Source organism: Colossoma macropomum, unplaced genomic scaffold (genome assembly GCF_904425465.1).
Source record: "Colossoma macropomum unplaced genomic scaffold, Colossoma_macropomum, whole genome shotgun sequence".
Classification (NCBI taxonomy): Eukaryota; Metazoa; Chordata; class Actinopteri; order Characiformes; family Serrasalmidae; genus Colossoma; species Colossoma macropomum.
In genome coordinates this window covers 25,364,755-25,388,563 of record NW_023494794.1, presented here as the reverse complement: position 1 = coordinate 25,388,563, position 23,809 = coordinate 25,364,755, and the positions used below count along the sequence as shown (strand labels likewise).

The following is a 23,809-nucleotide window of genomic DNA, read 5'->3' as shown; positions in this document are numbered from 1 at the left end:
AATTATATTGCAGTTAATGACATTATTTATAGTCAATGACATTAGTTTTCTTACGGAAAATGACATAAGTTCACTTACGGTCAATGACATCCACCTTTCAGGTCTCTTTTTTTCGCCAAAAAGTTAATTACCAATAGCAAGAAGATCAAAACTAGTGTTTTTAAATTTATAGTGAAGCAGCAGGCACATGTAATAATCATTTCTGATGCATGCAGCATTTGTATGAGGTATAATCTTTGACAGTTTGAATTGTGGTGTGGTCAACAAGGAACAGTTGAATCATTTTGCCTGCAAAATTAAAAAAAACTTGAAATTTATGCCAACCTTTGGCCAGTTTTTTACTCCCGCCAACCTGCCAACATGGGCATACAAGGCAAATTAATGGCCTTGGGTGTAAATAGATGAAGTCATAACTTGCTGTTTCATAAATATCCTGTTTAAAAGCATTAATGTTGCTCTTCAGAATGTTCTGCACATCGGCCTGTTCCAAACAGCTGCTCGCTGATGTTGCAGGTCTGGGGAAAGTTTTTTTTTTTACTCTCACCCTTCTCTGTTTTCAGGGGTAATTTATAGTTTTGCTCTCGCAAACCTCACATTAATTTGGGTTTGTGTCGAGCCGTGTGGGCCTGAGTGTGGAAAATCCTCCCCACCTAATGGTTAGTCCCAGGGGGACAATTGGGGTTAAGCCCTTAGCCCTGTATTCAGGTCACACCTCTGGTCAACCACACATATGATGATCCAACTAGGGCTGGGAAATGTGGCTGGGGTGGAGTCAGAACAGCAACTGAGCAGCATCTGATGAAGGAGAGCTGAAAATTGCTTACAATACATTTACATGTCAGTGAACCATTAAATATATTTGGATTAACTGATTTTAAATGACATAAGATTTATTTTTAGAAGTATTTTTTTTTTCTCAGTTAGTCTCACTCACCCATTCACTGCTCATATGACTTGCCTTGTCATTGGTTTAGCATACTTCTGATTTAAATCAGTCAGAGGCTTTACACAGTGGACGCAGTTTAAACATGAATGGCCACTGCTTTGCATCTGCAGGTGCCTGGAGACATCCCAGGTCTAAAACCACATGCTTTCATTTTTTTTTGCTTGTTTGCTGTAGCAATTCCAAGGAATATAACCTAATAAATCTTAGATAAGATAGTGCTTGACCTCCAGGTGTCCAGGATTTCTTCTCGATCTCTGACAAATGTACTTTGCCCTGTCAGTAAGCCCTTAACCCACCTCCCTCCACACCCACAGAAGCCCTACAGAAACATTTCCAAGGAAATCATGACATTCCTGACGTTATTACGATGAGAGAACTTATATCATCTCTTGGAGGCGGGCCAAGGCCCCCCCCCCGGACATGCCTCTGTTTTACTTCAGTAGGCCCATTCAGGTGTCTCCAACCTGTACGAAACACCCCTCTGAACTTCGGTCTCTCTCCATCAATAAAAAGCCTTGTGAAGAACTTGGCAGAACAGTACTTTAATATCAATCTTTAATATAATTTCTGAACTGTTTATGGTGTGTGGTTTATGGGGAGATAGCTGTGCTGTGTGGAAGAATACATGAATCTGCAGTCATGGTCAAGAAACAGATGGTTATGGTATGTGTGGAGTGCAGACAGAATGCACTAGTCCAACTGCTGACGATGTGCATATTGGAGGACTGTAGCGAAATAAAATGGACTGCTACTTCATCTTTAAAGCGATCCAGATAAGAATCAGCTTATCCCACATGTTGTTGATCAGCTAAAACATGAGCATTCTCAATGTATTGGACATGTACTCTCAGAGATACAGGTACGAAACTGTGACTGGGGCAGTACCGCTCTTGTCACTGGGGTGGTACCTTTAAGGCTAACTTTGAGGGTACGTTGGCACTGTTTGAACCTCGATAACAAAAAATATGCACCTGCACAGAACCTTTATTTCTAACAGTGCATGATGCCAAACACTGGCAGCACCACCACGTCATTTTCAAGCTGCTGTTAATGAACAACTTTGGACAGTGCAACATACTTGGAGGAGAATGCTAACAGCCAGTTCTTTTGTCAGCTAACACATGCTGTGAGCGTTGTGCTAAGTGATGGGGAGAAAATGAAGGCCGTCCATCCAGAGTGACAACAATTATGATCTCTTGGACTTTTGGCCACAGATCTTCTGAATAGGGTCACCAGAACCCAGCTCTATAGCAAAACCAAAGAAGCAAACTTCAGACAACAAAGCTATGTTCACATTACCAGATTAAAGTGGCACAAATCTGATTTTTTGCCCTAATGTGACTCAGATCTGATGTGTTCAGGGCTGTGTGGATACGCAAATCTGATCTTTTCAAATCCAACCTGAGTCATTTTGGCTATGTTCACATTACCAGGCTGAAGTGGCACAAATCCGATTTTTTGCCCTAATGTGACTCAGATCTGATGTGTTCAGAGCTGTGTGGATACGCAAATCTGATCTTTTCAAATCCAACCTAAGTCATTTTGGCTATGTTCACATTACCAGGCTGAAGTGGCACGAATCCGATTTTTTGCCCTAATGTGACTCAGATCTGATGTTTTCAGAGCTGTGTGGACACACAAATCTGATCTTTTCAAATCCAACCTGAGCCACTTTCATATGTGGTCCTAGATCGGATACGTATCCGATTCATGGCCATGCGACCTTAATGTGAACACTCAGATCGGAATTCATGTGCTTTTTTTCCATCATTCGACGTTACCATGGCAACAGCGCCGGACAGAAGTTAAAGCCTGTAAACGGTGGAAAAGCAGCTCATCTCACCTTTTTCTCCTTCGTCTCGCTCTAATAATGAAGCTGAGAGCTGATCAGAGTTAATGATCTCCTCAGTGAAGCTCGTTCTGCTCGTTAGTTTGTGCTGATGATGCACGTGATTCGTTCACGTGACGTTACTGAGTAGGATGTGTTCATGAGGGTCATTTCAGGATGCCAGTTTGTTCACATTAATGACAGATTTGAGTCACTTACCTAAACGAGTGTGAACCATCGTGTCAGACAGATTGGATTTGAGCGAAAAATCGGATTTGAGCAAAGTGGCTTGTAATGTGAACGTTGCTCAAATGTGTCTTGGCTGGTTCGCTACGTTTGGGGCAAGAGAAGATCTTTTACAGAGCTATCGCTTTAACAGTATCGCAGATGATTTGCTGAGCTGCTGTCACAGCATAGCTTAGCTCCCTCAACGTATGAGCCCATACCTCAAAGCTAAATACCTCACTTGGCCTTACTTCGAAAAGATGAATGGTAAATAAACTCAGCGCAGTTTTGAAACACACTTGAAGGTACCAGGTCGTGCCTTCTTTGGGTGCTTTTAGGGATCAGCTCTCATGTGTTGAAATCGGGGGTTAACAAATGTAGCAGGAGGCGCTAGCACAATCAAACAAGCCTCCTCCCAGTGTTTGCCCGCTTTTCCACAGCTGTAGTGTGTCATCCCCGTGTGTGGTCTCCATTTAGACTAGCTGTCTGGAAGCACTTGTTACTGTCAGCTTTTGCAAACAAATCATCTGTTTTGATCGCTCGCGGTAAGCCGTTGGTCGCATGCACCATGTGCGTTGTTCTTTTTTTTTTTTTTCCTTTCCCTTAACGTGACACAGTCTGATATGTCGCCAGTTGTTCGATAGCTGGAACCCTGCCAGGGACTTCAACCATGTCGCCCTTGTTTGTCAGAGTGTCACTTTTGGGGAAGTTTTCATCTCTGTGACATGCCGTTTCCCTCCCCCTGACATGACCACCTCAAAGGCAGCACCAGGTTTTGGTTTAAATGAGCGTGTTTGGGCTCAAAGCAAATGTTTGGGCGCAATGTATGAAGTCAGGGAGAGGGATCCTGAACTAAGGGTGCACTCGGTGAAAGGAATGCTCGGCAGTGCAGGGGTGCACCCCTACGACTGGGATTCACGTGTTGCACTTGTGGGCTCCCATTCTGTGCTATTGCCTTAATTGAAAGTGTTATGACCTCCCAGATAAGTGGAAAAACCTGCTGTGGTCAGTCTCCAGATAAGTGGAGAAACCTGCTATGGTCTATTATGGTCAAAAGTAACCGAGAATTGCTTAAAAATGTCATGCATTGTACTACTAAAGTTACAATATGTCATTTTTTCCTTGTTCCTGGCACTAGTGTTGTAACATAATCTGTTTTGTTGTGTGAGTGGGTTTTGTAGGCACTTGTAAAGCTCTGGTTTGGCTCTGCTGTCCACGCTGATCTTTTGATCTGCAGACTCATGAAAATGCAATTTCGTAGAGTCTTTGAATAGAAAGCATGTCCAAACACTGTTTCATTCCATGGCAAACTTTTTGGTGAGTGATCTTGTTTTGTGTGGTCTGGCAGTTGATATTATGCTCAGGTACCGGATTCTGCAGAAAAGATGGATACTGCCCATCTTTCAAATATGTCAAATATGAAGATAAAATGGTCCAGTGAATGTTATGCAGATCATTCGATATGGTTTGTCAGATCTGTCTACTTCCTGTTTGGGGCGAAGACGTTGAGGGACTACATACTACGCACATTTTCACGTTTATGTTGAGACGTAAACATTTCTCAAAAGCTGAAGCAGTTAGGCTAACATCTTAATGACTTGCCCTTGCTTTTGAACCTGCAACTATAAATTTACACTGATCAGGCATAACATTATGACCGCCTCCTTGTTTCTACGCTCATTGTCCATTTTATCAGCTCCACTTACTATATAGGTGCACTTTGTAGTTCTACAGTTACAGACTGTAGTCCATCTGTTTCTCTGCATACTTTGTTAGCCCCCTTTTACCCTGTTCTTCAGTGGTCAGGACCCCCATGGACCCTCACAGAGCAGGTACTATTTGGGTGGTGGATCATTCTCAGCACTGCAGTAACACTGATGTGGTGGTGGTGTGTTATTGTGTGTTGTGCTGATCTGAGTGGATCAGACACAGCAGTGCTGCTGGAGTTTTTAAACACCTCAGTGTCTCTGCTGGACTGAGAATAGTCCACCAACCAAAAATATCCACCCAAATAGTACCTGCTCTGTGAGGGTCCATGGGGGTCCTGTGACCACTGAAGGTACTTGCACACCTAGCGAAATTTATTTATACAATGTTTTCAGAGGTCAGTAAATTAATTCAAACATGTGCATAACTAATGATAACGGAAATGCAAGATGATTTTATTCACCCTCTATGCGACTGTTGCACACTTCCTCAGGTGACATGAATTCACCCTACCAATCACAATCGTCTGGCAACAATTGATTGCCATGGCAACAGCCAAGGTGACTGATCGACTGTGTCCCAGCATTTTTTGACAAATATCATAACGACTCGTTTTCCATCTGCTTCGCCATTTTCATGCTAGCATCTCCAAAATCAGCTCAAACCGAATTACGGACACCCAATCTATGCATGAAAATGCTTCGGCTTCTGAGTGAGGAGCTGGAAATTAGCTCAAACATTGTCATCATTTGTCAGTTTTGTGAGGAGCTAAGATTATCTTCATGGACTTGAAGACATTCTACTTGCTTGGTGTTTTTTATGTGGTGTGAAATAAAAAAAAAAAAAAATGTGGAAACACAAGTCTGAATATTGGTGTGTAATATTGGTGCCACTAGTTTGCATGCATTTTGCACAGTGCTAACCTCATGGCTAGAAGCTTCCATTACTTGTTAGCTACACAAGTTAACAACTTAAGCAAACTTCAGACACCAAACATATCTTTGCTGATCTACTACATTTGTTACAGGGAGAATATTACATAGATTTTTGCCAAAACTGTTGCTTAAAAACCTCCAAAGTAACTTTGTAACTGCAGAGTCCACTATAGCTGTTTTATTTGTGCGTTATCTTATGTAGTTAGGCATGTGACCAGAGCACACAGAAACACCTGGTTGTTCTGTTTTTCACCAGCTGATGTGTAGCACTGTCTCCTTCCTCTTGCTCTGGCCTCCGTCACTAATGTGAAGCAAACACTCCATGTGCATGTCTGAGTTTGTGTCTGTGCCTGCAGGGCCTACATGGACGTGAAGGAACTGAAAGAGATCCTTCGTCTGGACGGCTCCACACACCTTAACATCTTCTTCGCCAACTCGTCTGACGAGGACCTTGCTGGAGTAGCCACCTGGCCATGGGACAAGGAGGCCCTGACACATCTAGGTACTAATGCAATATGCTTATTGATCCAGGGTTGAGAACAAAGAGCTTCTGCTTTTATGTCACATTGCTTGATTGCTTTTTAAGTTTATATCTGGCACTGTTTGTCGCAGAGGTTCTATTTCCTTGCTAATTGATGCCCATGTGTCCACTGTTGGTGGCTCAGCTGAATCGATTCATCAGTTGATCCTGGAAGCTTTGGGTAAATGAGTCGTAGGTGCCAGCGCTTTGTTTCAACTTTGTATAACGAGGAGCTTCCAAAAGGAATGGATTAGGCAATACTGTTTTAATTGATTCCAGCTCTTCTCCGTGTTTCTTCCAGGGGGCATAGTCTTGAATCCATCTTTCTACGGGACGTTTGGCCACACGCACACCATGATCCACGAGATCGGACACAGTCTGGGCCTGTACCATGTCTTCAGGGGCATCTCGGAGATCGAGTCCTGCAACGATGCCTGTTTGGAGACCGAGCCTTCGCTGGAAACAGGAGATTTGTGTGCTGACACGAACCCCACACCTAAATACAAGCACTGCAGAGACCCAGAGCCTGGAAATGAGACGTGTGGCTGCCGCAACTTTGTCCACACACCTTACAATAACTACATGAGTTATGCAGGTAAATCATCATACGTTTGCTACAAACCGTGTCGAGTTGTTAAATAATCTCAAATAGACTTGACACTGTATGACATACTGTTATCTATAAAAGTAGACACAATTATGGACAAAATTCAGGCTTCATGGCTGCTACTGAAGTTTTAGCTGGGCAATGTACTTTTGTCCAAGTTCGGGAGAAATTGAAAATAAAATTAGATCAATTTGATGTTTGGTCAAACCAACTTTTTAAACAACTTAATTTTTACTGAGCTTGTTCTACAGGATCTTGTAGAAGTTGCCAAGCCCCCTATCCACAGCTGCTCTAATTGTAGCCCTTTCTTTTCACCCCCTACAGATGATGACTGCACGGATTCTTTCACCCTAAACCAGGTGGCCCGCATGCACTGTTACCTGGACCTGGTCTACCAAACCTGGCAGCCCAACTACAAACCATCTATTGTGCCCATGGCTCCCCATGTGGTGGACCAGGGCCAGGACACCATCACCATTGAGTGGTTCCCTCCGCTCACGGGACACGTCTATGACAGGTGAACTGAGGTTACAGAGAGCATGTAATAGTATCTAATAGGCTCTTATACAGCAGTTACTTCTAGCCACACTATCTGATTGATCGAGCAGCGTTTCACTCATTTTTAATCATACCTGTATTATTGTGTGTCATGCATAGCAACGAACACTTTGCTCAAAACTGCTGGAGATTGTTTTAGCAAATAAAATTGTGAATTTTAAAAAAAATGTATTTGAAACAATATTTGGGGTTTCTTTGCTATTGTATAAAAGTGTTAGACCACTTGAGTTCATAGTATTATTCACTAAAGTCGTTTGATTCCAGGAATTCTGGCATTCTGATTGCAGTTGATGTGACATTGATTCTAAGAGTTGATTCCATGCAACAATTTTCTCAATTCTTGATTCCAAAATAAAAAAACAAGCTACTTGTCACATGCAAGCGGAAATTGATGGTAAATGAACGGGAAGTGCTACAATGGCTAAGTTTGCATGCAAAGATTTTTGCCAATCCGATTGAACACATTCTGATTATAGATTATAAGATTGAGGTGTTTATATGCTACTCAAAAATCTGATGGAAAATCTCCGTTTACATGCTCACTACAAGTAATCCGATCCAAAATTCTGCACATGCGTGGAGTGCCACTTAAAGTAGACGTTACCATGACAATAAGCATCACAGTCCAGTCAGAGTGAGATGAGCAGCAGTGAGCAGCACTTGCAGAATGTACTTAAACTTTCAGATTGGGAATGTAATCAGATACAGGCGATTACATGGCTATTATTCTTCTATTTAACGGATTGTTTACAGGATTACCCACCTCGCTCAGTCGGATAGAAACTGTATTCCAAATGGCCTCAATCGGACTAGTCTATTCCAACTGAGGTGTATGCATGGACATATTCTATTCCTATTGAGCTATTAGTCAGATGATTAACGGCTTATTAGGATGCATGGAAATGTGGCTAATGTGAACACAAAAAATGGAGTTCTGGACTGACTCGGAGTCTCTCACTTTGTGTGTGCACAGATGTCGGCTAACTTGAAAGTCAATGAAAATATTACATCAACACAATTGCTATCTATAAGTTTGCTTCTTTTGATAAGAACTGGGAACACACACCCATATGTACTCACTCACACATCATCTAACCCACTTAGCCTCCTGGGTCACAGGTGCTGCTGGAGCCTATTGGGTGGCGGGCAGGAAACACCCTGGACAGGTTGCCAGTCCAACACAGGGCAGACACACAGACATACAAGTAGTAACTAGTATTTACAAGTAGCATATATGCAACCACTTGACACATTTTAATCATGTAAATTCAAAGGTTAGGCACCTTGCAGAACAGCTAAGAGGGCGTTGCCCCCCTATGCCACCCTAGCCTGGTTAGGGTTATATTTTATTTTTAGCCATGATACCAGTAGATATGGTGTGTTCTTGAGGATCAGGTGTGTTGGCATTCAATATGTCTCCTGCTCTGGGAGATGTGTCCTAACACGCCCTGCTCAGAGATCAACGAGAGACGTGGATGTTACATTTCAGCAGTTTCTGTTGAGTGAATTTACGAGGTAGCAACGCACATCCACTCATCAAAAGGTAGCAAATATTTTCCTATTCAGCCAAATAGCCCGTTGTTCCTCAATTGCTCACACATGTTTTCAGTTAATAGCAATATTTACAATCTTGTGCTCAATTTGCTGTGTTGTGGATATAGATAAAGTGGAATTTCTTCACAGAACTTTCCAAAAACATCCTACTGGCCCTGAGATTCCGTTTCATTAGATGATTCAGAGCTGTGGAATCCAATTAGTTGAGTCACTGTGTTATTGCACGTCTTTTTCTGGTATTACAGCACAGATGTCGGACAGTAGTGTTTATTAGCAAGGCCATCCACACTTGTCTGCGCGTAAGAGGGACCGTTATGCGGGGCTGTTTCAGTGACAGGTGTAATTCAATGACGCAAGCAGTGGGGAAGCCCCTCAAGAACATGTTGGGGCATGTCTCAAGTTCATTGCTCGATCCGTGGACTGTCTGCCTGTGTGTGTGTGTGTAATAGTGTTTTTGTCCATTTTCAGAAGAGAAATGTCTTGATTTTCTAGGGAAACCAGAGATAATTTAATATAACCAACAAAATGCATTTTGCATTGTATTAATATAATATTAAATAATATTAAAATTACTTCCATTAACTTTCATTACAAGTATGTTTTTTCCTTCTCCGGTAAAGTTACCATTTTGGAGATAAAAGGTTTTTTTCTTCCAACAACAATGTATGGGAAATATCATAACTATAATATAAAATACAGGAGACATTATTACTTATAGATACATGCAGATATATAATACGCATGAGGCATTACACATTGTTACTTACTTATGTAATACATGAGGAACAAATATGTCACCTCTTGTCCTGACATTGTATAAAAACAAACCTGTGTGTGTGTTTGTGTGTTTGTGTGAAACATGCTTAGCTGGCAAGCACCGATCCGATACGCCGTCCCTGTTCAGGCAAAGGCCTTCGGTGACTCATAGAGGCCGAGAGTTCCCACATCTGAACACATCCACGCAGCAAACGTGTGACACATTGTTTGTAACAACATCAAATGAAAGTCTGGAAAGCTGTTTAACTTGGGTTGCCATTCAGTTAGATCATGCAAACAAAGGCATCAAAAAACAGAGCTTGATCATCAGAATCAGGATCAGAAGCGTTTATTAGCCAAATATGTTTTTGCATACTAGGAATTCGTTCTGGCGAGTGCTCACACAACGGCCGATAATGTAATACAAAGTGCAGTGAAGAAGAAGGAATGTTTGTCAAAATATACAAAATAAGAATAGATGCACAATGTAAGCAAGTTCAATACTGTACAAGTATTGGAAAGTATAACGTATATGCCTAACAATGAATGGGAAAAACACATGCAAGCAGTTCATGTCATGGTTCTCATTGACATAATTGCTCCACCCACCAATGGGTTCTTCCATAGCCATGTTGCAGCTTCACCACTGTGAGTTGCATGCATGCATAAAAGGTCAGACTGTTAAAATAAGTTGTAGGTTTTTGTCATACACACTTAAACAGGATGGTTCTATGAGGGTTTTGGGGAAAGTTAGTGGTTCTATTTTGAACCTTGAGTTCTATAGAGAACCGTTTCATGCCTAACTGATTCTTGCCTTGGTAAAACATTGATGGAGAATGTGTTGTATATGGAACCTGTTTCAAAATGGTTCAATGTAGCACCAAAAATGGTTCCTCTATTCTTACAATCTTCATATTGCAACTATAGAAGAGCCGTTATTGGTGCTGTATATTTATAGAACTTATATGGAACCATCTCAGAACCATCTTTTCGCAGAAAAACTTTTTAATCATGCAAACGGTGCTTTGAGGGTTCATGGTTCTATTAAGACCCATTTTCTTTTCTAAAGAACCATCATTTTTTAAGAGTGTGTAACAATAAAGAACCCCTTTTGGTGCTGTATAGAAGCCTTGTAAACAGGTTCTATATATATAACCATAAACAACACATGTTTCGTGCTGCATACAGTTCTATATAGGAGCTTTTTGAAATGGGTTCTATATATCACCAAAAAGGGGTTCTTCTATTGTTAAACACTCTTAAAATAATGTTTCTTTAAGAGATCTTTAATAATGAAAATGGTTATATGTAGAACCATGAACCTCTCAAAGAACACTTTGCATAAATAAAGAATTCCTCGCATAGATAAATGGTTCTACAGATTGATGTAGCATGTGCTGTAGATGGTTCTATGCAGAACTTTTTTGAAAAATGGTTCTAAATAGCTCAGCAAAGGGTTTTTCTGTTGTTAGGATGACAAGCCTGTAACAAGATAAATATATACTATATAGAACCATCTACACACTCTATGATCTGCAAAGGCTCTTTAATCATGCAAAGGGTTCTTCGAGTGTTCTTGGTTCTATAGGGACAATTTTCTTTATTGAAGAACCCTTGAAGAGCCATCATCTTAAAGATTGTATAGAACTCATGGTTCTAAATGAAATCATTCCCTATACTAAAGAACTCTTGAAGAACCATCTTGTTGAAGTGTGTAAAATTGAGGTTTTTAGAGGTTAATATCTTATAGGCGTTGCTGAAAGTTCACTGGGCCTCCATGTTTAGCTGTTTGTTAATGTTGGTAGCTAAGCCACTACTCTGTCCCTCTCTGTCACCGAGTACTTTTAGCATAGCTGGAAACCCCATATTGTCACACAAATTCTATGATGATGTTTCCAGTGTGTCTTCGGTTAAGGTTAGCTATCGTCTATTGGCTATAGTCCTTTTCAGTAGCATAGCATCATGTAGCAACTTTAAACAAGCAATTTAGCATTCATCTAAAGAATAATTTACACCGATCAGGCATAACATTATGACCACCTCCTTGTTTCTACGCTCATTGTCCATTTTATCAGCTCCACTTACTATATAGGTGCACTTTGTAGTTCTACAGTTACAGACTGTAGTCCATCTGTTTCTCTGCATACTTTGTTAGCCCCCTTTTACCCTGTTCTTCAGTGGTCAGGACCCCCATGGACCCTCACAGAGCAGGTACTATTTGGTTGGTGGATCATTCTCAGCACTGCAGTAACAGTCCTACCTTGTCAGTCCACCTTGTAGATGTAAAGTCATAGACGATAGCTCATCTGCTGCTGCACAGTTTGTGTTGGTCATCCTCTATCAGTGGTCACAGGACGCTGCCCACAGGACGCTGTTGGCTGGATATTTTTGGTTGATGGACTATTCTCAGTCCAGCAGTGACACTGAGGTGTTTAAAAACTCCAGCAGCACTGCTGTGTCTGATCCACTCAGACCAGCGCAACACACAATAACACACCACCACCACATCAGTGTTACTGCAGTGCTGAGAATGATCCACCACCCAAATAGTACCTGCTCTGTGAGGGTCTATGGGGGTCCTGACCACTGAAGAACAGGGTAACAAAGTGTGCAGAGAAACAGATGGACTACAGTCTGTAACTGTAGAACTACAAAGTGCACCTATATAGTAAGTGGAGCTGATAAAATGGACAATGAGAAACAAGGAGGTGGTCATAATGTTAGGCCTGATCTGTGTATATATATTTTAACAAAGTCTTTGCATTAGATAAATGGGATGTTTGCCAGTGTTTGCGCAAACCTTGTCCAACCTCACAGCAGTTGCGACAAAAGAACATATCTGTGAGTGAAGCATGGGGCAATTACCCTGAATCGTTTCCCAGAAAGGCAGAGCTTGGGCGACACTGCCAGTGTGACAGGGGTCAGGCGTGATTTACGATGTTGATCATCAACAATAATAACAGTGTCTTTGGACTGTATCTAAGTTGTGTCCCCTCTGTGTCTGTTGGTTTCCTAGAGAAGTGGGATCAGTGTGTGATAAATGCGCAGAAGGCCGGGTCTTCCTCCAGTACGCCTCCCACTCCTGGTCCCCGCGGCCCTGCTTACCTTCCGGCCACTGGAGCCCACGTGAGGCTGAGGGTAAGGCATAGGACCGCTTCACTTCACTCCACCCCACACACATTGTTCAACAGGCTTCCTGTCAGTTTTTACCATCCAAAAAACATCCACGTTTCTTGGATGCAGATTGCACACACAGCAGGGATAATGATGAATTAGTCTTAAGTATCTCTGAGTATTGTACTATTGATCTAACTGTCCAGCACACTAAGCCTTAAAGGAAAGTGGTCAAATTTAATAAATTTAGCAAACAGATAAATACTTAAAGGGCCGGTTTCCCAGATAGGGATTAAACCTAGTCGTGGACTACATTTTTCTTTCAGTGAAGCCCAAATGATATCTGGACTGCAGTGGTAGTGTGCGCACAAATTGACCAATAAGCAAAGGGCAGCTGACAAAATGTGCATGACCACATATACAATCTGTACCTGTACACTTATGTAGCGGACCTGGAAAGTAGGTGTTTCTAATAATAAAAAGGTGGCCAGTGAGTGGAAGTTCAAGGTAGGTGTTTCTATTAAAGTGGCCAGTGTGTAAAAGTTCAAGGTAGGTGTTTCTGATAAAGTGGCCAGTGAGAGGAAGTACAAGGTAGGTGTTTCTAATAAAATGGCCAGTGAGAGGAAGTACAAAGTTGATGTTTCTGAAAAAGTGACCAGTGAGAGGAACTACAAGGTAGGTGTTTCAGATAAAGTGGCCAGTGAGTGGAAGTACAAGATAGATGTTTCTAATAAAGTGGCCAGTGAGTGGAAGTACAAGATAGGTGTTTCAGATAAAGTGGCCTGTGAGAGTAAGTACAAGGTAGATGTTTCTAATAGAGTAGATGTTGTGTACATGTAGTTTCTTATATATCATTTTAAACCATAAAACCTTATCTACATCACATGCAGAGGTTTACTGGATCCTCATCAGCACTTGCATGATGAACTACTCTTTTCCAAATAGAATGACGCTCCAGGAAATGGCAGAACACTCTCGGTAACTTAGATCTTTTCCCTGAGTGCTTCATGCATTGTGGGCTTTATGAATATGTCATCAATGTGCTATGAAGCCAGACATCTCTTAAAAACCATACCCCTCGCCCTCCTGCTCGTCTTTTCAATACGCACTTGCCGTCTCTGCTCCTTCACTCCAGCTAGGCCAAGGACTCTATGAAAAGATGAAATCAGCAACATACCTAAAATAGGCTGCCTTCCCTAGCTGCTTTTTTTTTTTTCCTTGCTGTGTGTTCCTTCACTTGCTCTCTCTCCGAACAACTGTGGAGAGAGATCAGTTTGGGCAAGAGGTGGAATTTGGCTTTTATAAATAGTCTGCACAGCTGTGCTGCCGCAAAACTCTCCGACAGCTGCTTTATTAATTATTGTTTGTGAGCGTGGCCGGCATAAAACAGCGATCTGTCGGTTTGTCAGGATCGCATCCGCGAGGAATGCTCTTACTCTGCACATTGGTACGTTTTCGGGCGGCCTCAGGGATTTTGGAACCATGCGAAGAGAAGACGTGCAGAGTGTGGTGCTGCCTCTGCAGAGAGTTCTGATGAAAGTATTATATACTCTATAGTCAAAAAGACTTGCTTAGATGTCATTTTTCGCAGTGACTACTGACACACCAAAACATGAATGCAAATATAGGAAGTAGACGCTGAAAAATTAAGGTTCCTAAATGTTTTCGACCTGGATGCATGGTTCTATGAAAAATCTTGAACTGCTGTAGAACCAGGCTGCTAGAAAGAGTGGCCTGTGAGTGTGTTTGATTTGGCCTGTCAGATCTGAGTGTGTTTGATTTTGCCTGTCAGAAAGTCACCTTAACCCATCCCCAACCAATAAGAGACTAGGCCTAGCAATACCTCATTTAGTTGATCTTGTCAGCTTATCTATCTGAAGTTTTGGTGAATTACAGATCATATTCTCTTTAAAATGTGTAACACTTCATCTGGATTAGCTATGCTGGCTGACTTACATACTTATTCAACTACAGACTAGCCAACTGTTTCAAGTTCGTTTGCCTCTTTCCTTTAAACATTGCATTTACTGTATGTAGTGCTTCAGTTCTGTCCTTCAGACTGAAGGTTTTTGTACGATGAAAGGCCCATTATTTGAAGTCAGGTCAAACCCAACAGGTTTTTAGGAGAGGTTTACTTTTGTACAGCGTAATTCCTGCAGCAAATAACAAGAGCAAACAGAAGTTCTCTTAAATTCATGCCTCAGAGACTCAAGACTCAACTCAGACCTTGTACCCAAAAGAACCGAGACTCGACAGCCTTACATCAGACAACTTTGTACCTTTTGTACCCCAAAGACTTGAGACTTAACTCAGACTCATACTTCAGAGACTCAAGACTCAACTCAGACTCACACTTTAGAGACTCAAGACTCAACTCAGACTCACACCTCAGAGATTCAAGACTCAACGAATACTCACATCTCAGAGACCCAAGACTCAACTAAGACTCACATCTCAGAGACTCAAGACCTAACTAAGATTCACATCTCAGAGACTCAAGACTCAACTCAAACTCGTACCCAAAAGAATCGAGACTTGACTAATGCTGGCCTTACACCAGACAACTTTGTACCTTTTCTACCCCAAAGACTTGAGACTCAACTTAGACTCACACCTCAGAGACTCAAACCTCAACTCAGACTCACACCTCAAGACTCGACTCAGACTCACACCACAGTGACTTAACCTTTGCATGGCACAATGCCTGCAGCAAATAATGAAAGCAAGCAGAAATTCTCTAAAAATCATGTTTTAGAGACTCAGGACCCAACTCAGACTCATACCCAAAAGAATCTAGACTCGACTAATGCTGGTATAACGCCATATTACTTTTCAAGCAAGTTCAGTGTCACCGAAAAATTTCAATGTCAGAAAAAAATCATGAGAGTTTTGCTAGAGTTCTATCATGCTCGCATTATCTCAATCATTTGGTGTAAGGTGGACAGGATAGCTGTCTTAAGTCTTTTTCTCATCTTGATGTTCAGATAAAATGAATCGAGTTTAAAATCATCATAAGTTTTTAGTCCTGGCTCATGCAAATAGTAACCTCACATCCCATAGACTTACGTCTCGACTCGGCCTTGCACTCCAGATACTAGAGACCTGACTCAACCTCACACCCAGGAGACTTGAGACTCTGACTCATCTTGTACCCCAAAAGACTTGATATTCCACTCAGACTCAAACTCCAAAGACTCTAGACTATACTAAGGCTTGTACGACAAAGACTCAAGACCCAACTCAGACTCACACCTCAGAGGCTAAAGACTCAACTGAGACTCGCACCCCAGAGACTTGATACTCACCTCAGACTCCCACGTCAGAGACTCAAGACTCACATCTCAAAGATTCGACTCAGACTCACACCTCAGAGACTCGAGACTAGACGAAGGCCTTACACCCCAAAGACTCGAGACTAGACTCGGCCTTACACCCCAAAGACTCGAGACTAGACTCGGCCTTACACCCCAAAGACTCAAGGCTCAACTCGGTCTCACACCCCGGAGACTAGAGACTCTGACTTATCCTGTACACCAAAGACTTGAGACTCAACTCAGATTCAAACCCCAAATACTCTAGACTACACTTAGACTTGTATGAAAAAGACTCACACTCCAAAGACTCAAGACTCGACTCAGACTCGCATTCTAAAGACTCAAGACTCGACTCATACTCACACTCCAAAGACTCAAGACTTGATGCAGACTTGCACTCCATAGACTTAAGATTCGACTTGGCCTCACGTCCCAGAGACTCAAGACTCGACTCAGACTCACACCTCAGAGGCTAAAGACTCAACTGAGACTCGCACCCCAGAGACTTGATACTCACCTCAGACTCCCATGTCAGAGACTCAAGACTCACATCTCAAAGATTCGACTCAGACTCACACCTCAGAGACTCGAGACTAGACGAAGGCCTTACACCCCAAAGACTCGAGACTAGACTCGGCCTTACACCCCAAAGACTCAAGGCTCAACTCGGTCTCACACCCCGGAGACTAGAGACTCTGACTTATCCTGTACACCAAAGACTTGAGACTCAACTCAGATTCAAACCCCAAATACTCTAGACTACACTTAGACTTGTATGAAAAAGACTCACACTCCAAAGACTCAAGACTCGACTCAGACTCGCATTCTAAAGACTCAAGACTCGACTCATACTCACACTCCAAAGACTCAAGACTTGATGCAGACTTGCACTCCATAGACTTAAGATTCGACTTGGCCTCACGTCCCAGAGACTCAAGACTCGACTCAGACTCACACCTCAGAGGCTAAAGACTCAACTGAGACTCGCACCCCAGAGACTTGATACTCACCTCAGACTCCCACGTCAGAGACTCAAGACTCACATCTCAAAGATTCGACTCAGACTCACACCTCAGAGACTCGAGACTAGACGAAGGCCTTACACCCCAAAGACTCGAGACTAGACTCGGCCTTACACCCCAAAGACTCGAGACTAGACTCGGCCTTACACCCCAAAGACTCAAGGCTCAACTCGGTCTCACACCCCGGAGACTAGAGACTCTGACTTATCCTGTACACCAAAGACTTGAGACTCAACTCAGATTCAAACCCCAAATACTCTAGACTACACTTAGACTTGTATGAAAAAGACTCACACTCCAAAGACTCAAGACTCGACTCAGACTCGCATTCTAAAGACTCAAGACTCGACTCATACTCACACTCCAAAGACTCAAGACTTGATGCAGACTTGCACTCCATAGACTTAAGATTCGACTTGGCCTCACGTCCCAGAGACTCAAGACTCGACTCAGACTCACACCTCAGAGGCTAAAGACTCAACTGAGACTCGCACCCCAGAGACTTGATACTCACCTCAGACTCCCATGTCAGAGACTCAAGACTCACATCTTAAAGATTCGACTCAGACTCACACCTCAGAGACTCGAGACTAGACTCGGCCTTACACCCCAAAGACTCGAGACTAGACTCGGCCTTACACCCCAAAGACTCAAGGCTCAACTCGGTCTCACACCCCGGAGACTAGAGACTCTGACTTATCCTGTACACCAAAGACTTGAGACTCAACTCAGATTCAAACCCCAAATACTCTAGACTACACTTAGACTTGTATGAAAAAGACTCACACTCCAAAGACTCAAGACTCGACTCAGACTCGCATTCTAAAGACTCAAGACTCGACTCATACTCACACTCCAAAGACTCAAGACTCGATGCAGACTTGCACTCCATAGACTTAAGATTCGACTTGGCCTCACGTCCCAGAGACTCAAGACTCGACTCAGACTCACACTCCAAAGGCTCGACTCACACCTCAGAGAATCAAGTCTCCCCTCTAATTTGCATTCCAGAGACTCAAGACTCGACTTGGATTCACACCCCACAGACTTGAGTCCTTGGACTCGTCTTGCACCCCAAAGATTGAGACTTGACTCAGACTCACAGTTTAGAGACTCGAGACTCAGACATGACTCGGACACCAACAACTTGAGACTCAGCTAAGACTTGGATGAAGCGACTTCATTCATCCACACACATCAAACAAATAGACAGAATGGTTTCATTTGTGTGGTTTTCCCCCGACTAGGAGGATCAGTTCAAACCGCAAAAACAGTCTCTAATCATCAACTCATAGCATACGTGCATCTGAGCTATTCTTTTTGACTCTTAGAATAAATAGACTAAGACTTCTTGAAAAGAGAAGCCCATTTTCTTGTTATTACATCCAAATTCCATGGGGTAAATTGGTGCCAATTGCTTTGGATTTCTGATTTCTATCTCTGTGAGGAAGAGAGCCTCAAATATGTTTTAGGGGGTTCACACTTCAAAGAGAGACCCTTGATGATAATCAACTCTGTGTCATTGATGGATGTGGGTAAGGACTTGTTGTTAGCAGCCACTTGTTAATGGGCCATTTTCGTACGATTGTATAATTTCCTCAAGTGTTCTGTAGATGGAGATAGATTGTCATTCATGGCTCTTTTGGATTCCTGTTGATGCTTGCTGCCAACACTTCCTTGCAACTCCATGCAACTCCTGAACATGCACGTACACTGCATAAATGTCTTGGCATGTGAAAACATCTTAAACATAGGCAATACATTTAATAATATTTACTCATTGTGAGACTGTTATCCAGTCTGATTCTAAATGTTTTGTTTTGTTTTGAGTAGTGTTATCAAGTGAAATGATTTCACTGCACTGGTAGATTTACTCGTGTTAAGAGACATTTTTTTGAAGGAGGTCAAAAATGATGAATTATCTTATAACTCAATACCATAATGGTAATTATTAGATATATTGCCTATATTTAAATGAAGTTTTCAAAATGCTGGTGTGGCCCATGCCTGTCCCCCAGCCCCCGATGATGACCGCGAGAGCCGGCAGGTAGGCAGGGCCCAAAGTCCCCCAAAGACGTCGGGGAGAGGAGAACCGCAAGTGACTTGTGTGCCATTCTTTATTCACTCACGGTTTTCCTCTCCCTGCTGTCCTTGTGGGGCTTCTTCCTCGCTCAGGGTTCAGGCCCCACCTTCCTACCGGCTCTTGCGGTCGTCATCAGAGCCCGGGGGATGCCACAGCTGGCATATTTTAATTGTCAACATGTAAACAAAGTCATTCGGAGTGGTTTGTGGTGAAACGCTCCATTCTAGATAAACTTATCGACTCCAAATTTTTCACAGTGGTGGTGATAGGAACCAGACGTATTATAACGTTTAATGCTTCTAATAGCTAATATAAGATAAGATTTAAAACTCGCTTGTACAGTCAGTCTGGATGGTGAATAAAACATCTATGTTTGTGTTGTAGACATTGTTACCCCTGGTTCCTATGACCACAACTATATAGTAAAGAGTCAGTAAGTTTCTCTACAGTGAACCACGAGTTGTTTACTTCTTAATGATTTAATTAAGCAAATAAAAAAAAAAATCAGTGGAATTCCTCTTAACTTGGCAAGATATCATCTTCTGCAGTGATATAAACTCTCTGGTTGTCTCATACACATCTCTCTCCTCACTTGTAACAGTGTGTTGCAGAGGCATGTCCAGGCTTGCCGCTGTAAGCTGCGCATAAACCATTCCCTGTTTTCCCTCTTGGAATGGTTTCCCGCGAGTGACGAGTGGCTCCCCCCTCCTAGCGCCCCTCTCAAGTGTGTGTTTGTCCTTCTCTCTGAGCCCCCACGACCCTCTCACAGCTGTTTTGGCCCTGTAGTTTGTTTGTGCCTTGTAAGGATGTAAAAATGCATTGATGCATCGTCATCGATCTGAACGTGAAGATTTTGGAATATTAGAATCGATTACAATTTTAATAGCATTTAGTAAAGTATGTGCAAATGTTTTGGCCAGAATAAACTCTCAGGCTGTTTTTAAAATGGTCAAATCCAAAATACAAACTTGGCATATTTTCATCACATTCTAGTCCTGGGTAAAATTGCGTACAAAAAAAAATTACATCTTGGCAATGAAATCATAACAAATCTCATTAATTTATCTAATATTTCTCATTTTTATATTGTTATAAGAGTTTTATAATATTATTTAACTATTTTTCTAGACATTTTTGCCTGTTTTAAGTTATTTTATCCAATCTTATACTGTTAGCCTTTTCCTATACATAATAATTTGTCTTAAAATGAGAAGCAAAATTATGTACTTTTCATCTACAGTTATATTTAGATATAAGTTCTTCTTAAAATATTAGAATATCTTATAATAATACATATTAGATTTTATATATAGACTGATTTTGGATGGTTAAGATATTCATATATATATATATATATATATATATATATATATATATGTATGAAATGTTTGAGAGGTCAAAGATTTGTATCCTCAGTGCCTTGTATTTCTTGGCCAGTGATGACATTGCGACAACCCACTCTCCAACAACAGTCCAAATATGCTCCCTTTCCTGCTCCTTGCACCTGGTGCCCCTTCACTCGTTGGCTGAGGGGTTCTTAGAGTGTTTGAGGCTCGTGTCCTCACACCACCGCCCCCATCCCGTTCCAAAGCCAGCATGGTCAGAAAGGAGCAGGAGCACCCCCTCTCGTAAATCTTTACAGCTGGGAGAGTTACGGCCGACGAAAGGGGGAAAAAATAAGAAAAGAGGGCTTGAGAGTGAGAGTGTGACTGAGCTGAAAAAAAATGTGGATGGGGGAAACCATGTGGAAACGGACCAAGGTACTTAAGGCCACAGTGAAGTGCAGTGCGGTTTTGTGACATCCACGAGAGATGAAACCCTGGACTACTGCTGATTCAAACCAGGAGGCCGTAGGGGTTTGTTGAAGAGATAGATCGGACTATAGGAGACTTCCAGGAAAAGCATATGGAAAGGAGGTCTCTGAATAAGAGCCTGGGTAATGGAGTCTGCATCTGGACATTGTTTTAATCACCCAGGCTGGCTTTGAACGGCGGCAAGAAGGCAGGCAGTAGTACCTTAACGGTGTTTGCATGTGGTTTGTCTGAGGGGCTGCAGAGTGGAGCGGGTCCAGCAGATTGAACTCCCACAGCTGGGCACCATTCCCATGTTCTCACCCAACTTCCTTCATTTGAAATGTGCACTGTTCAATGAAAAGGTGTGTAAAAGGCATTTTTTTAAGGGACCCTTTCGGTTCACTGAGAACCTTTCAATTGGGACTTTTGAAAGGATCGTTTTTAGAGTGAAGAATCTTTTCTTTTTCTTGTGGCCAATTCAAAAATAGGGTTTGCTTCATCACACAATGCTACCAAGCTTGTAGGGCAAAAGCTAGCTCAAGCTAGTCCTACACTACACAAATTCTTGCCCGATTTTAACCCCAATTTGCCCCTTGTGACAAATTTTCACAATCGGAAGTGATTTTCCTGGTGAGGAGCTTGTTTGGAAGCGACTGATCATGAGGATGATCCATTACTGTGAGCGGAGAAACGAGTGAATCTTTAGCCCTCCGATTGATCTCTGAAGTGATCAGAAACCCTCCGATATTATCTGACATTTGATATTTACGACTCAAAACGTTCACGATTCCTGCAGTGTAAGGTCAGAGATTTACTCAATGGGTAATTCAAACAACAACTCATCAAAGAGATAGAAGAGTGGAGAAACAGGTGAACATGCCCACATGAACACCGCCTGAACAGCGGAGCACAGAGACAGAGGAGCTGCCTGTAAAACACAGTCAAAAAAGAGATGTTGTTATGTTTATAATATTTATAATGTCGGATCCAGAGATCAAGGCACTCTCTTTAGTGTCAAGCGAGCTGCTAGTTTGTAGTGAAATATTTCTCCAGCTCTCACTGTAATATCAGCGTTTCCCATCCCCGTTTTAATGCCCAGTTTGCACTACTACTGCACACTACTCGCTGCACATAAAAGCACAAACAGGTCCAGTAAGTTTAGCTTTGTTTGTGTCATGTGATCTGAGGAGACCTGGGAGTTTGAGTTCTTATTCGTAGCCCAAACTCGTTATGTGTGCTATTGTCTCTCTGCCCTGTCGTCTAGTGTGAGTGCCTTCATAAAAAAGACAAGGAATTCTGTGACTGACATTAAGTTTGTAATGCTTTCTGTTTTAGAAATGAGTTAAGATTTCAAAAGTTGTGGAGTGTACACCCAAGCTAAGAGATACCAGTGTTGGCTTGCATTGAGTGTTGGGAGGAGAGGGAGGATCATCCAAGCCACCCAAAGAGAGAGGACAATAATGCTGTCTTGGATGGCTGTGGCATTGACGGGTACAAACTCATGATCTCCCAACAATAGGGTCAGCACTTTGAAAATTGCGACACTTTTATTTTTAAGGTGATGTAATTGGCAGTGATTGATTCTGCATTGCTGTTTATAAAAACTGGAATGTTTCTTTTGCTATCAAATGTCTCAGCAACTAGATCTGAGCCTGAGAGTGCATGGGTTACGTCACCAACAAGTACTGATTCCAATCCCAAAACGATTTCTATCACAGGTTTATTTTCTTGCTCTTTTACTGTCTTGAAATCCAATTTCCAAACATGCAGCACTTACCCTCAGAACAATGTTGACTTTTAAATTAGTTGAACGCATAATTTAATTTGACTGCTTTGGGCAACAGGGTCAGGGAGAGACAGTGCCTCAATAGACCAACTGTTGCATCAGCACCAGGCTGGTCTACCACTTCTAGGAAATGAGAGGCCACCAACTTTCACTAAAACCAGACTACGTGCCTTAGCATGCTTTTCGTTCCCTCATTATTTAGCCATCTATATCCCAGTCAGCCGCCGCTTCTCACAATCATTCTCCCAGCCCCATTCCCACATGATACTGGGAGGTCAGTGAGAACAGATGAACACTCAACCTTAAACTCACTGCAATTAAGCTGGACGCCATCCAACTCCACCCCCCCACCCCCCCTTTTTCCTAGAATGAGCAGTTTCCTAGACAAGCTAATGCCGCTATGGGATTAGCTAATCAAGTGAAAATGCGAGGCACTGATTCATGGAAGAATTCTCAGGTCACCTTGAAAATAAGCCTACCGCTGCCGAAGCAACTGAACCCCGACTCAAAACGCCTGAAGGAGCTGAGCTATTAGTCCACCTTGGAGCAATTCGCATAATAAATGACAGTCATTCGTCTTATGAAATGACTACCTTGGTGATTATGGCCATTACATATTATGCACAGTTTGTAATTGCAATTGCTTAAATAAGGAAATACCCCTCCCTCCCACCCACCCACTCACACACACACACATTCTTGAGGTGTAGTTAAATAATGCTTAGTGAAAGATCCTTTGCACAATCGAGCCTGACTACTACGGCACAATATGAGCTGGCTGAAAACACTCTCGTAGTGTCCGTGATCCTTGTTTTTCTTCTTTTTTTTTCTTCTCAAAGTTTGCTCTACACTGGCCACACACATGCTTAGAATAATAAAAGTGTTGATGATGTGGCCTGGAAAGCCAATTCAGTGCTCAGTTGATTAAACACTGGAATTTTGTGCACTACCCAGAAATGAGGTTAGCAAATGGGTTTTGCCATTGCCAGCTTGGAATAGCACAAAGAAAAAGCAGAAGAACACAGCGTCTACCCTGCTCTGCCTTCTCCCTGTGTGTGATG

The 23,809-nt window shown here is 42.3% G+C and overlaps 1 protein-coding gene across 2 annotated transcripts in view; it reads left to right on the top strand.

The window, feature by feature from the left end:
• The window catches only part of pappaa (pregnancy-associated plasma protein A, pappalysin 1a), a 136,378-nt gene that overhangs the window by 18,041 nt on the left and 94,528 nt on the right, over positions 1-23,809 (top strand). For both annotated transcript variants that reach the window (XM_036580669.1, XM_036580668.1), the window contains exons 4-7: positions 5,998-6,143; positions 6,463-6,756; positions 7,093-7,285; positions 12,653-12,774. In XM_036580669.1, the coding sequence (XP_036436562.1) occupies positions 5,998-6,143; positions 6,463-6,756; positions 7,093-7,285; positions 12,653-12,774 (755 nt within the window). The remainder of the gene's footprint in view (positions 1-5,997; positions 6,144-6,462; positions 6,757-7,092; positions 7,286-12,652; positions 12,775-23,809) is intronic.